General features: G+C 41.7%; 1 protein-coding gene across 2 annotated transcripts in view; it reads right to left on the reverse strand.

The window, feature by feature from the left end:
• Nucleotides 1-16023, reverse strand: part of LOC139551084 (ephrin type-B receptor 3-like) — a 96044-nt gene that overhangs the window by 35083 nt on the left and 44938 nt on the right. The window contains exon 1 of one of the 2 annotated variants that reach the window (XM_071362473.1): nt 9524-10223. The exons of the other annotated variant lie outside the window; for it this stretch is intronic. Within the exon in view, the coding sequence (XP_071218574.1) occupies nt 9524-9587 (64 nt within the window). The 5' untranslated portion in view covers nt 9588-10223. Of the gene's footprint in view, nt 1-9523; nt 10224-16023 lie in introns of those variants that run through there. 2 annotated transcript variants of the gene reach the window in all.

A 16023-nucleotide genomic window follows, 5' to 3' on the forward strand; every position in this document is an offset into this window, starting at 1 on the left:
TTGGCAAAGTGGGTGGGGTTATATCCTTCCTATTTGGCCCTGTCCGGGGGTTTCTTCGGATGGGGCCACAGTGTCTCCTGACCGCTCCTGTCTCAGCCTCCAGTATTTATGCTGCAGTAGTTTGTGTCGGGGGGCTAGGGTCAGTTGGTTACCTGGAGTACTTCTCCTGTCTTATCCAGTGTCCTGTGTGAATTTAAGTATGCTCTCTCTAATTCTCTCGTTCTCTCTTTCTCTCTGAGAACCTGAGCCCTAGGACCATACGTCAGGACTACCGGGCATGATGACACCTTGCTGTCCCCAGTCCGCCTGGCCTTGCTGCTATTCCAGTTTCAACTGTTCTGCCTGTGGTTACGGAACCCCTACCTGTCCCAGACCTGCTGTTTTCAACTCTTAATGATCGGCTATGAAAAGCCAACTGAGATTTATTCCTGATTATTATTTGACCATGCTTGTCATTTATGGAAATTTTGAAAATCTTGGCTCTCTCTAATTTTCTCCTTCTCTCTTTCTTTCTCTCGGAGGACCTGGGCCCTAGGACCATGCGTCGGGACTGCCGCCCGTGGTGACTCCTTGCTGTCCCCAGTCCGCCTGGCCTTGCTGCTATTCCAGTTTCAGCTGTTCTGCCTGCGGTTATGGAACCGCCACCTGTCCCAGACCTGTTGTTTTTCAACTCTTGATGATCGGCTATGAAAAGCCAACTGAAAATTATTCATGATTATTATTTGACCATGCTTGTCACTTATGAACATCTTGGCATAGTTCTGTTATAATCTCCACCCGGCACAGCCAGAAGAGGACTGGCCACCCCTCATAGCCTGGTTCCTCTCTAGGTTTCTTCCTAGGTTTTGGCCTTTCTAGGGAGTTTTTCCTAGCCACCGTGCTTCTACACCTGCATTACTAGCTGTTTGGGGTTTTAGGCTGGGTGTCTGTACAGCACTTCGAGATATTAGCTGATGTACGAAGGGCTATATAAAATAAAATTGATTGATTGATTGATTGATCTCAGAAACGGACTCAACCGCACGAATGCCCAGCCGTCCCCTCTTCAGTCAGCTGTCAATTCAAAATGATTATATACAGTACCAGTCAAAACTTTGGACATAATATTAATAGTAGTGAAGACATCAAAACTATGAAATAACACATATGGAATCATGTAGTAACCAAAAAAAGTGTTAAACAAATCAAAATATATTTTATATTTGAGATTATTCAAAGTTTTTTTTACGGTTATGACAGTTATTTTATTTCATCCATAACCGTCGGTTACATGGTTATACGGTAATTGTGCCAGCCCTAGTAAACTATACAGTACAGCACAGGAAAATGATTGAAAAACGTATCCATGTCTTCATTTCCCAAAAAATATACTCTTGGCTTTCATTTTACACCAAATTCTATATGCTCCTACAGATATAGGATTTTAAGGCAGTTTGCTACGCCCTGATCTGTTTCACCTGTCCTTGTGATTGTCTCCAACCCCTCCAGGTGTCGCTTATTTTCCCCAGTGTATTTATCCCTGTGTTTCCTGTCTCTCTGTGCCAGTTCGTCTTGTATGTTTCCAAGTCAGCCAGCAGTTTTCCCGTTCTCCTGCTTTTGCATTCGCCTTTTTCTAGTCCTCCCGGTTTTGACCCTTGCCTGTTTATGGACTTTGTACCTGCCTGCCTGACCATTATGCCTGCCTTGAGCACAAGCCTGTCTACCACTCTGTACCTCCTGGACTCTGCTATTGACCTTTTTGCCTGTCCACAATATTTCTCTTGCCTATCCCTTTGATTAATTAACATTGTAAGACTAAAACCATCTGTCTCCTGTGTCTGCATTTGGGTCTCGCCTTGTGCCTTAATAGAAATGACAAAAAGAGAAATTGGTTTCATGCGTGACTCCCTGTAAAAATAAAGGTTATATAAAATCTATTAGTGATTTTGGAATGTACTAATAGAGTAATTATACACCTTTGGCAGCGATTATAGCCTTGAGTATTTTGGGGTATGATGCTACAAGCTTGAGAATCTTGTTTCTCATGGTCTGAGAGTCTTTTAGGTGCCTTTGGCAAACTCCAAGCGGGCTGTCAGGCGCCTTTTACTGAGGCGTGGCTTCTGTCTTGCCACTCCACCATAAAGAACGGATTGGTGGAGTGCTGCAGAGATGGTTGTCCTTCTGGAAGGTTCTCCCATCTCCACAGAGGAACTCTGGAGCTCTGTCAGAGTGACCATCAGATTGTAGGTCACCTCCCTGACCAAGGCCCTTCTCCCCCGATTGCTCAGTTTGGCCCGACGGCCAGCTCTCGGAAGAGTCTTGGTGGTTCCAAACTTCTTCCATTTAAGAATGATGGAGGCCACTGTGTTCTCGGGGACCTTCAATGCTGCAAAACTGTTTTGGTATCCTTTTGTCAGATCTGTGCCTCGACACAATCCTGTCTCGGAGCTCTACGGACAACTCCTTAGATCTCATGGCTTGGTGGGTCTATGGGACCTTAAATAGACAGGTGTGTGCCTTTCCAAATCATGTCCAATCAACAGAATTTACCACAGGTGAACTCCAAGTTGTAGAAACATCTCAAGGATGATCAATGGAAACAGGATGCACCTTAGTTCAATTTAAAGTCTCATAGCAAAGGGTCTGAATACTTTTGTAAATACGTTAAAAAACATTTTTTTGCCAACATTTCTAAAAACCTGTTCGCTTTGTCATTATGGGGTATTGTGTGAAGATTGAGGACATGAGAAGAGTTCCACGCACTAACATACAAAGAACATTTTAGATTAGAGGTCCTGTATCCACAGGCTTAAACACATTAGCCAAATTCAGATTGAGAAGAATTTACTGTAGGCCCAAATTATAAATCAAACATGCTTTAGAAGCATTGTTTTTGACGGAAACCTGAAAGCCGGACACAGCTTTTGATTGGATAGTGGACTCCCTACCTACGCATTTGCTCTCCATGTACATGTACCATGTAACTCAAATCTGGCACTTTGATGGGCTTCTTGAGGCAGCAAGAACACCGACTAGCTGTCTTCACATTCAACAAGAGCCAAGACAAAAAGCCCATCTAAGGGTCCAGGTTGATTCTTGGATTTTAGCTCCAATGCTCTGTGTGCCTTGAGGTAACATAAACTCTACCCCAACTGAACTCTCCACAGACCTTAGTGAGGCTCATTATGACTTAACATGTGTTTGCCTGGGAAGAGTTCCACGCACTAACACACAAAGAACATCAGTGTAGATTAGAGGTCCTGTATCCACGGGCGTAGCACATGAGTTAAATTCAGACTGAGAAGAATTTACTGTAGGCCCATTACTAAATCAAAAAACGCTTTAGACGCACGCGAATGAAGTACATATCGTTTTTGACAGGAACCTGAAAGTCGGACACAGCTTTTGATTGAATAGCGTCCCAAATGTACAGCTCTCTACCTACGCATTTGCCCTTCATGTACATGTACCATTTAAAAGTCTCCCCTTGTTGCTATAACTCAAATCCGGCAATTTACCCCCCCCCCCCCCGTCATAAAACTGGCAGTGATGATGCCTCCCCCAGGGCCAAAAAACTGTGCTCAAACGGGAACTTGTTGTCCTTACAGCATCGCATTCACCGCCCATGGTGTATACTGTTTTTGATCACTGGAGCAAACATGCTCACTGCTGCTATGGGAGCACACATGCTAATGTTTAATTCACTTTGTAGAGATGGGCTGCTATGAAAGGAAGGCCTCTCCTCGTATTAATTTCACACTCACACCCACAGACAGATGAAATATTCAAAGGCGTAACATCTCTCCGCTGATTTTGTGCATGATCGGATACATACAACAAATGGGTATTTGGACTGTAAACAGCAAATTCGTAGTGGCAAATTCAGAGTGCCTAGGCCTTCTGTATGACTATCTCGCCATCTAGTTTGCGTGTGAGTGCATCTTCCTTTTTCTTCTACACACAATTGCAAGATTGCGCAATGTTATGTTTGACGCTTGATGAACCCGCTTTAATCAACTCAAGCTGACCCAATTCAACTTTCTCCTTCAGGCTATTTGCATCTGCGCATATGCTTCCATTCATAATTATGCGTATTTACTGTATGCTCTATAGAGAAGAGATAAATAAAGCGTGCGCCGATATGGAGATGCTCTTCCGCAGTTATACGCACGGAGATGATTGGATATTAGTGTGTTCTTCTGCAGCCATGCATACCTAGTGAGCTATCTCTATGCAGGATGTTCAGGTTTTCTGAGCTATTACGTAATTGCAGTTACGTTCCAATACCATTGCGACTCTGAAAATAGCAGAAGGACACAACATTACTGTTAAAGGGGTTAGTCATAAAGACGATGACAGGGTCAGTGAGTCACATGTGCATTGTATGGGTGACTAGGAGGCCAGAGGTTATGTCACTAGCTAAACTCATGGACAGACCCAAGGACACAGTTGGACATTGCACTCAAAACCACCAAATAAATAAAAATTCAACTGACATACTGGTATTGAAAAAAGACATATCCTAGTGGGAACCAATGTGAAACTGCTAATTCAAGACTTCCATGAAATCCAATGAATCTATTTGGAGTGAAACGGCACTAAACTTTACTCAAATTAATTGGATTCATTTGAAGGACAATTTCTTTTTGTCAAAAACAAAAGTAATGGAAACCAACAGGCAACTGCCAATTCAAGAACCAAATTCCAATGAATCTCTTGGAATCCACCATACTGACAACGAGGCGTCGACCCCGACAACCCTAAAACCCATAATGCACTTCAGCTACTCAAAGCTCCACCCATCCTCAGAAGACAGACATTAGTTAACAACCCAGTGTTGAGTAACTGAAGTTGTTGGTCGGGGGGAAAATTGGCTGATCATCAGCCTATGAAAATCTCTGTGAGACCAGCTAGGGAGGCTGCCGCTGCATTGATTTAGATGCTGACACCATAATTGATGAGCGATAACACTGGCTGGCGTCCAAGAGAAGCACATTTTACTCAGAGAAGGAAAGGCAGGCAGGGAACGTGGCGGAAATTGGAAATATATAAAGGAGCTGGTATAGCCTAAATGAAGTTGCCTTGGATTAGGTTAGCTGGGCACTTTGCTTCTTGAAAGTCCAATATCTTGAGTGGATTTTTTGCTTTAAGTATGGTACATGGGATACTTCGACATACCATTACAAACAATCACAAATTATTGGCATAAAAACCATATTCAAGATATCAGATTGACAATTCATAAATACACAGACTTCAATTAAAAGTGTGTGACCCTGCATAAAGCAGAAATAAATCCGAGGATATTCATCTCTCCCTGGGATTTGGCCAGCTTGGCATAACCCAACACACAGGATATGTGCTAGTCGGAACTAGGAAACTCTGAAATGTCCGACCTGCTAAACTACAGTAGTTGGCCAAAGCACGAGTATAAATACAACCAGTTAGCAAGTCGACTAAACCATGAACTCAGCACAAACCGCGGACCTGGATTGCCAACCCTCCTGATGTTCCGTACCAGTCAAAAGTTTGGACACACCTACTCATTCAAGTGTTTTTCTTTATTTTTACTATTATTGTAACAGACATCAAAACTAAACAAAATAACAAGTATGGAATCATGTAGTAACCAAAAAAAGTGTTAAATCAAAATATACTTGATCTTTTAGATTCTTCAAAGTAGCCCCCCCTTTGCCTTGATGACAGCTTTGTACACTCTTGGTATTCTCTCAACCAGCTTCACTGGTTGAGAGAATACTTTCCTGTGGATATTTTGTCTCAAATTTCAAGCAGCTGAAGGAAAAACTGCCCAGACAACAGGTAGAGATAGTTCAAATGTAATTATATTCAACAGTCTGGCTTGTAAGGAAATGTTACATGATTTTGCACTCCAATGTTTTAGGCTGTATATACCAATTACATTGTGTATTACAGTCAGCTTGATCAGACACATCTAAAAGGCAACTTGCATACATGTATCTTTGGACTGTCATTTTGTATGTGTCCAATGACACACACCATTGATTGGTATTGACTGGCTAGCAACTGGGAGATTATGATCCTCTGGTAATTACAATACGATTAGTATTGTTTGTGTTCCTGAAACGACTACATATAAGTGAAGTATTTTGAAAGGAGAGAAAGCTTCAGGATATTAGAGGATTTGTTTCTTCCTTCCTCTTTAAATTGCTAGAGATATTGGCTTTTCCCTACAGAAAGAAAATGTATAGACTGACGCTAAAGCTTTTAACACTGAGCATGTTGTAATGTTTGGCACCTATTTTGAACATATATGAACAGTCAGTATATAACCGCCCCATTAGTGTAATATCAAAGACACTGGTAACTAGCTCCTATCTGTGGTAATACCCTGTGTACTTTGTGAGAACCAAAATACAGTATATGGGTGTTTTATCTAGGATTAATACTTTATGTCAAATCGAGCTGTATCGTGGGCTTGGTCAAGCAACCCAACATAAGTACATGAGGAAATACTCAACTAGTGGGTGTAATAACACAGCAAAGGGTACTTGACAATAGCGACAGGGATGCAGCTGCAATGACGTGTGATACATATGGGTGACACGTGGAGGACCCGAAAATGCATGGGACGTCCCTGCTTTCCTTTGTGGGGAAATATACTATACCAAGGAACTGTTGCTGTGTGTGTTGTGTGTATGTTCTCATTGGTCAGTTTTCATAGAATAAATCCAATGTGTGACTCAACCACAGCACAATACAGTGGTGTGATACAAAACAGGCAGTACCGAATAGTATGAACATAAATGGTAACTTTGTATCCTAACAATCGATCTACTCTATCCATTTTCAACTGTGGCAACAGAGGCGTTTTAGCAAAAACAATTTTTAAGCCTATTACAGTTAAAACCTGCAATGAAAATAACAGATTTTTGTATGTGCCATGCAATTGGCAAAATAAAGCTGCGCTTCATCTTATTATACAATGTAATATTCAAACATAATCGCATTTTTGGCAGTTCATCATGGCTTGCAAACACCCACATTCTTTGGAAACATCTAGGCTACTAGTCTGATTAATCAGGCTGTAATACGCAATGAATTGGTATATACAGCCTGAAACTAATGCCTGTAAAAATCATGTAAATGTTCCTTACAAGCCAGAATACAATTATATCTAAACTTATTCTACCGGTTGTCTGGGCGGTTTATCCTTCAAGCTGTTCGAAATTTGAGACAACATTTCCACAGGAAAGTATTGTTTACCTGATTTTTTATAGAGCCTGTAGGTACATGGTTCAGTGACATCTGCTGATGGCTTTTTAAATGAATTTGATTGATTGAGTTCAGCATCAAGGTAAAATGTGTTTTATGTTGGATATTCAGTTCTCTTGTCAATAGCTATTGAACCAAGCATGCCATGACATTTTTTTTAACCAGGCAAGTCAGTTAAGAACAAATTCTTATTTACAATGACAGCCTAACCCGGACAACGCTGGGCCAATTGTGCGCCGCCCTATGGAACTCCCAATCACAGCCGGTTGTGATACAGCCTGGAATTGAACCAGGGTCTGTAGTAACACCTCTAGCACTGAGATGCAGTGTCTTAGTGCGCTGCGCCACTCGGGAGCCTGACATTGAAAATTATATATTCGGACACCTTTTTTGTGTGAATTTCATTGTTATTTTTTTATTCTGATTTACATAAAACATATATTTTTTAAACCACCCAACAAAAAAGGTGTTGATTGTTCTCCATCCTCCCCTGATTCAGAATATACAATATTCAGTGTCATGGTAGGCTTGGTTCAATAGCCATTGACGAGAGAAAAACGAATGTCCAGTACAAAATTAACTTTACCTAGGTGCCAAACATATACAAAAGTATTCAAGCCCCTTGGATTTCTTCACATTTTATTGTGTTACCAAGTGGGATAATATTTGATTTAATTGTCATTTTTTGTCCGCAATCTACACAAATTGCTATTTTCAAGTCATGCCATAGATTGTCAAGCAGATTTAAGTCAGAACTATAACTTTGCCACTCAAGAACATTCACTATCTTCTTGGTAAGCAATTCCCGTGTAGATTTGGCCTTTTGTTGTAGGTTATTGTCCTGCTGAAAGGTGAATTCCTCTCCTAGTCTCTGGTGTAAAGCAGACTGAAGCAGGTTTTCCTCTAGGATTTTGCCTGTGCTTAGCTCCATCCCATTTCTTTTTATCCTGAAAAAATCCCCAGTATTTGCCGATGCTTGCAAATAAGGCCGCAGTTATTCAGTGATGTGTTGTGTTGGATTTGCCCACAAACATAAGACTTTGCATTTAGGCCAAAAAGTGTATTCCGTTTTTGCAGTAATATTTTAGTGCCTAAAGATGCATGTTTTGGAATATTTTGATTTAGTATATTTGTGTTCTTCTTTTCACTCTGTCATTTAGGTCATTATTGTGGAGTCAGTACAACGTTGTTGATCCATCCTCAGTTTTCTCCCATCACAGCTTTTAAACTTTGTAGCTGTTTTAAAATCCCCAATGGTCTCATGGTGAGTGGTAACATCCCTAAGCAGTTTTCTTCCTGTCCTGCTGCTCAGTTCAGCAGGATGACTATCTTTGATGTGTCTGGGTGGTTTAATACATCCTCCACAGCATAATTATTAACTTGACCATGCTTAAAGATATATTCAATGTTTGATTTGTTTTTGTTACCTATCTACCAATCACTGCCTTTCTTTATGAGGCATTTGAAAATTTCCCTCAACTTAGTAGTTGAATCTGCGCTTTAAATGGAATAATTGACTGAGAGAACTTTAACCTTTTATTTAACTAGGCAAGTCAATTAAGAACAAATTCTTATTTACAATGACGGCCTACTCCAGCCAAACATGGACGAAGCTGGGACAATTGTACACCCCTCAATCACGGCCATATGTGATGCAGCCTGAATTCGAACCAGTGACGCCTTAGACTGCTGCGCCACTTCGGGAGCCAAACTTACAGATGTAATGTATGTATGGATGGGGGACAGAGGAAGGGTTAGTCATGAAAAAATAATGTCCAATCCTAATATTGCACAGAATGAGTCCATGTGATTTAAGCTAAATGTTACACTTGCACCAATTTAGGCTTGCTGAAAACGTATGCAACGACTATATTTGTTAGATTTTTTTATAGCATCATATATATAAGTAAAAAACCACGTCCACTTTGACATGAAAGTATTTTGTGTAGATTGTTAAAAAAAAAAAGACAATTACGTTCATTTTAATCACAATACAATGTGAAGAAATCCAAGGGGTCTGAATACTTTTGCAAGGCACTGTACCTAACAGCCCTCTAAAAAGTCGGGTAAACAATATTTCCTGTGGATATTTTGTCTCAAATTCCGAGTACAAATGTCATTTTATTCAACATTCTGTCTTGAGGTAAATTTACACGATTTTGCAGTCATTAGTTTCAGACTGTATATACCAATTAATTTTGTATTAGAACCTGATTAATCGGAATGATGCTACGTGTGAAAGAAAAGTTCAAACAAAAGTGTAGTATATTAAATTATTTTACATACATACCTTCAACAGCTAATACCACGGGAAGCACAACGCTGCATATCCACAGCAAGTAATCCATTGTCATAAACTAGGATCTTGCAACATTAATAAAGCTTTTGCCTGGACCCTTCGGATGGTGCCACACAATACACAGCACCTAAACCACCGGAGACGTAGAACCTTTTACACGTCTCTTTATTCTCATGTCTTGAATTAATGCAACAAATAAAACCATTCCACTAGCCTACATCCAATCGCCGAAAGTAGTAATCAAGCAATTTTTGTTATTCACTCATTCAAATCATCGGCCAAATCCACGGAGAAACAGCAAAGCTATGGAGCATTACAATGCGCTTTCTCTCCGCCTTTCTCGCGCTTTATCGATGCCAAATTGTAGTCCAAAAGCGCATCTATACACTCGCACATTGCTCCAAAAATACTGCAAATCTTTTTTTTTTCTTCGAAAAACTCAGTAATCCACTTCGCGGACTCAGTTGTAGCTGTTGCTCCTCAAGGAGTGTTCGTTGGAATGGCAATTGGGACTGCCGAGACAGAGGGGGGCTGGGGCGTGTGGGTGAAGGGGTGGGAGAGGGGGGTTGTCGGCTGTGGAGCAGCTGCCTTGCTCTCCGAGTCACACCCCTGCCGAGACGCAGAGAGAATGTCGTCTACTTTGGGGACCAGCATCAGAGACAAGAGAAAAGCCTTGGTTTATGTGGAGGTTCTGTTCATTCAAATCCTAACCTGTCTGAATCAATCAATTTTCGATACAAAACGAACTGTGGATAGGGGACGAATGTCAATATCTACGCCTCGTTTTGAAATGGATAGATAGCGCCTCCCGCGGGTTATTGAGTGTCCAATCATATTTTATTTGTCACATGCTTTGTAAACAACAGGTGTAGACTAACAGTGGAATGCTTACGGGTCCTTTTCCAACAATGCAGAGTTAAAGATAAAAATGAAAAATAAATCGAAATTGTGACAATAGGAATAAATATACAGTGAATAACAAATAATAATAATAATGAGTAAAATAACATGGCAATATACAGGGAGTACCAGTACAGAGTCCATGTTCTGGGGTATGAGGTAATTGAGGTAGATATGTACATATAGGTAGGAGTAAACTGATTAGGCAACAACATAGTAGACAGTAGCAGCAGCGTATGTGGTGAGTGTGAAAGTGTGTGTGTGGCGTCAGTATGCATGTGTGAGCATATTATGTGTGTGTGGTGTGTGTATTTGTGTGTTGGGGTGTCAGTGTAAGTGTGTTTGAGTATGCGGGTAGAGTCCAGTGTGAGGACATAGAGTCAGTGCAAGAGAGCTAGTGCAAAAATTGGTCAGTGCAAGTAGTCCGGGTAGCCATTGATTAGCTATTTAGCAGTCTTCTTGGCTTGGGGGTAGAAGCTGTTCAGGGTCCTGTTGGTTCCAGACTTGATGCAGTGGTATTGCTTGCCGTGTGGTAGCAGAAAGAACAGTATATGACTTGGGTGGCTGGAGTCTTTGACAATTTCTTGGGCCTTCCTCTGACACCGCCTGGTATAGAGGTCCTAGATGGCAGGGCCATACACACCACCCTCTGTACCGTCTTGTGGTCGGGTGCCTTGCAGTTGCCGTACCAGGCGGCGATGCAGCCAGTCAAGATGCTCTCAATGGTGCAGCTGTAGAACTTTTTGAGGATCTCAGGGGCCATGCCAAATCCTTTCAGCCTCCCGAGGGGGAAGGGGCGCTGTCGTGCCCTCTTCACAACTGTGTGGGTGTGTGTGGACCATGTTAATTCCTTAGTGATGTGGACACTGAGGACCTTGAAGCTCTCGACCCGCTCCACTACAACCCCTCTGTTTCCTGTAGTCCATAATCAGCACCTTTGTCTTGCGGACGTTGAGGGAGAGGTTGTTGTCCTGGCACAACACTGCCTATAGGAGGCTCATCGTCATCGGTGATCAGTCCTACCACCGTCGTTCAGTCAGCAAACTCGATGGCTACTATATAGCCTTTAACACTCTAGCCCATAGAAACACCTTGAATAACACATTCATAAATGGCAAAAAAGACAGTCAAAATCGTAAGGAATACGGTTTTGAAATGTCTGTCCTATGTCTAGGAGATATAAGAGAGCTCAGGAAATATATATATATTTTTTTGACACATTAAACCCCTTATTTTTGTTGGCACAAAACGACTTCCATACTTCCATTTGTTTCTATGGGTTACCTTCAGACGAGTCCCGTGACACTTGTGGTGGTCACAGAGCAAAACAGAGAACACCATCATGTTCATTTGAGTCTCCCCTTTCCATATTGTGGATTACCGGTTTTGTGGATTACCGGAGTGCTGCCCGTGCAAAAATACCTGACATCTCCACCTTAAATTGACAGATTTTGATGGGATTTTTAAAAATGATGTTACTCAGACTCATAAGGATTAAAACTCCATTACACTAGACCTCTTCTCCTTTGTCTCTCCCCCCAGTGGTGTGTGTAGGCTACAGGGCATGGCACTCATGAGTCCCATGTTCAAACAAGGCTCCCCTTCAACACTGCTGATTCATCTGTCTCTCTCCTCTCCACCCTGCCCCAAAAAGCCCCCCCCCTTTGCCCTCTCACCAGCTTGATCCCCCCCATGACCAGCTCCCCCTAGCCCCCCATGTGACCCCCCCCCCCCCCCCCCCCGAACCCACCCACTCTCACAGACTCCCCAGCTCCCGACTATTTTTTGTTTTGTCCCCAGTCTTTGTTGTCTTATTATCTACAGTTCAGTTCCCAGCATGCTTGGGTCTGCCCCTCCATTGAAACAGTGATGGACAGGAGGGCTCTTTAAACCACATATCACTACATTGACACTGAACCAAAAAATATGATGCTGCTGCCTGGCTTTTTCATAGAATCAATGACATACTAAAATGAAGGGGGGGGGGGGGAAATCTACATCAATTCCAAGAATGCAGCATATATACATACTGTATATACTTGTGGGGGGGGGGGGGGGGGGGTTGTAATCAATTGGTGTTGTTGTGATGGAACTTATGCTTCTAGCGCTGTATTGGGTGCGTTAATAGTTGACAGACTCAAAACATAGTGTTTTTCTTTTGAGAATATGGAAAGTGTGCTTTTTATACAGGGTGTTTTTCTCATTAGCAGATGTCAAGACAACAAATAAACGGTATGTTCAGTCAGTGCTATCAAGAAGGAAAGAGTAGCCAGTCTATCAAGTAGCCTATGGAGGAGGGTTTTCAAATACTTTAATTTGTGTGTAGGGGTGGTAACACTCTCACTCTCCTGCCTATGTGTATTGGATACCTATGTGTTGGAGAGTGAGAGAAAGAGAGAGAAAAAAGAGCGAGAGAGAGAAAGAGAGAGAGGATCGATTTCTGTCATTTCACAAAGGACCAGTGTTTCCCAAATTCAAGGGGGAAAGTATGAAAGGCGTTAGGTGAGTTATAGGGCAAACACTGCATTTCAGACCACCACTTATAGCAGGAACTTAACAACAGAGGGGCTTCTGAAGAGAGGAAGGACTGTCATCTGAAGAGTGTTGCCAGCATCTATGCGGGTGTGAAATCTAAACGTCTCACTCATTCTGTGACTTCCTCTTCCTAGGAACGTGTTGGTCAACAGTATCATTTACACACCAACATTAACATGTTGCCATCAACACGTTATCATCAACACCACCATGATTCTGTCTGCTGTTTCCAGAAGGTTGAGGCCTGAGAGAATGCTCTATAGTGTTCTGTATATTAATTAGAGGGCAGGTAAGTTATCTACAGTGCCTTTCCGAAATGATTCACACCCCTTGACTTTTTCCACATTTTGTTGTGTTACAAAGCGGGATTAAAATGGATTTGTCATTTTTTTGTCAACGATCTAAACAAAATACTCTGTGATGTCAAAGTGGAAATTATTTTTTTTGGGGGGGGGGGTGGAAAATGAAACACAAATACATTTTCATTAGATAAATGTTCAACCCTCTGAGTCAATACATGTTAGAATCACAATTGGCAGTGATCACAGCTGTGAGTCTGTCTGGGTAAGTCTCTAAGAGCTTTGCAAACCTGGATTGTACAATATTTGCCCATTATTCTTTTTTAAATTCTTCAAGCTCCGTCATGTTGACTGTTGATTATTCCTAAACAGCCATTTTCAAGTCTTGCCATAGATTTTCAAGACGATTTAAATCAAAACTGTAAGTATGCCACTCAGGAACATTCAATGTCGTCTTGGTAAGCAAATCCAGTGTATATTTGGCCTTATGTTTTAGGTTATTGTCCTGCTGAAATATGAATTTGTCTCCCACTGTCTGTTGGAAAGCAGACTGAACCAGGTTGTCCTCTAGGACTTTGCCTGTGCTTAGCTCTATTCCTTTTCTTTTTATCCTAAAAACTCTCTAGTCCTTGCCGATGACAAGCATACCCATAACATGTTGCAGCCACCACCATGCTTGAAAATATGAAGAGTGCTACTCAGTGATGTTGGTATTCAGGACAAAAAATATATTTCTTTGCCAATTTCTTCATAGTATGACTTTACATTTTAGTCATTCAGCAGACACTCTTATCTTTTGTACTGGTCCCCTGTGGGAATCAAACCCACAACCCTGACATTACAAGTGCCATGCTCTATCAACTGAGCTACACAGGAGATCAATAAGGTGCCGTTTGCTAACTTTTATTGCAAACATGAATCATGTTTTGTAATATTTTTATTCTGTACAAGCTTCCTTCTTTTTACTATGTCATTTCCACTATGTATTGTGGAGTAACTACAATGTTGTCAATACATCCTCAGCCATTTAAGTCTGTAACTGTTTTAAAATTACCATTGGCCTCATGGTGAAATCCCTGAGCAGTTTTCTTCCTCTCCGTTTACTGAGTTAGGAAGGACGCCTGTATTTCTGTAGTGACTGGGTGTATTGATACACCATCCGAAGTGTAATTAATATCTTCACCATGCTCAAAGGGATATTCAATGTCAGTTTTTTTTACCCATCTACCAATAGGTGCCCTTCTTTGCGAGGCGTTGGAAAACCTCCCTGGTCTTTGTCGTTGAATCTGTGCTTGAAATACACTGCTCGACTGAGGGATCTTACAGATAATTGTATGCGTGGGATACAGAGATGGGATAGTCATTCAAAAATCATGTTAAACACCATTATTGCACACCGAGTAGGTCAATGCAACGTATCTGACTTGTTAAGCAAATGTTTACTCGTGAACTTATTTAGGCTTGCCATAGCAAAAGGGTTTGAATAAATGTCTAAAAACAAAATTCCACTTTGACATTATGTGTCACGCCCTGGCCATAGAGAGGCTTTTATTCTCTATTTTGGATAGGCCAGGGTGTGACTAGGGTGGGCATTCTAGTTTCTTAATTCTATGTTTTCTATTTCTTTGTGTTTGGCCGGTTGTGGTTCTCAATCAGAGGCAGCTGTCTATCGTTGTCTCTGATTGGGAATCATACTTAGGCAGCCTTTTCCCACCTGTGTTTGTGGGTAGTTGTTTTCTGTATAGTTTAGTTACCTTACAGAACTGTTTTTTTTTTTCCGCTTTGTTATTTTTGTTCAAGTGTTCTGAATAAATAAAATATCATGAACACGTACCACGCTGCGCTTTGGTCCAGTCATTTCTGGGAAAAGGATCGTGACATTATGGGGTATTGTGTGTAGATCAGAGACACAACATCTAAATGTAATGAATTTTAAATTCAGGCTGTAACACAACCAAATGTGGAAAAAGTCAAGGGGTGTGAATACTTTCTGAAGGCACTGTATATAGATAGAAGGATGTGCCCTGCAAAATGACTATAATATAGATAGATAGATATCTATCTATCTATTCATTCATTCAAACAGATCCTAACACAGGTAGTCAAGTCCATCACATACTGTATACCTTAGCTTTTGACCATGGACTGAGAATACAAACATCTTGGTTTTGCTGTGGTGGTGACGTGTGTTATGAAGAATCATTGTGGAGAGAACCTTTTACGATCCCGCTGCAGTCCACAAATGACAATTCAGTCATTGGGAGGAGGTGGGGGAAAAACACATTTCACAAAGCATGCCGAAGAGACGCTGCAGCGAGACGACACAAGTCAAGGGCTACCTCTCAAATGGCACCCTATTCCCTATGAAGTGCACTACTTTAAAGCAGGCCTCATAGGGCTCTGGTCAAAAGTAGTGCATTATGTAGGGAATAGAGTGCCATTTGGGACGTAACCAAGGATAAGCCTGGGAATAGAGAATTGCACTAGAGGTATCAGCTGCGAAACAGCGTCTGAAAGGGGAGGCACAGTGGCGCTAAGCTGACAGGAGAGGATGACAGATCATCTCAGAGCCTGAGCTCTCCTGCGAATTATGGAGTCAGTCGACTCTGCTACCGTATGTGCGGACGGGGTGTGTGTGTATGTGTGTGTGTAGGGGGGTTGTGTTTGTGTGTGTGTGTGTATGGGGCGGGGGTGGGGGGGAGGGAATTGAAGGCCAGGGCATAAAACAAAGGTGAATAAAGCTCTCTGGACAATATT

Source organism: Salvelinus alpinus, chromosome 23 (assembly GCF_045679555.1).
Source record: "Salvelinus alpinus chromosome 23, SLU_Salpinus.1, whole genome shotgun sequence".
Taxonomy (NCBI): Eukaryota; Metazoa; Chordata; class Actinopteri; order Salmoniformes; family Salmonidae; genus Salvelinus; species Salvelinus alpinus.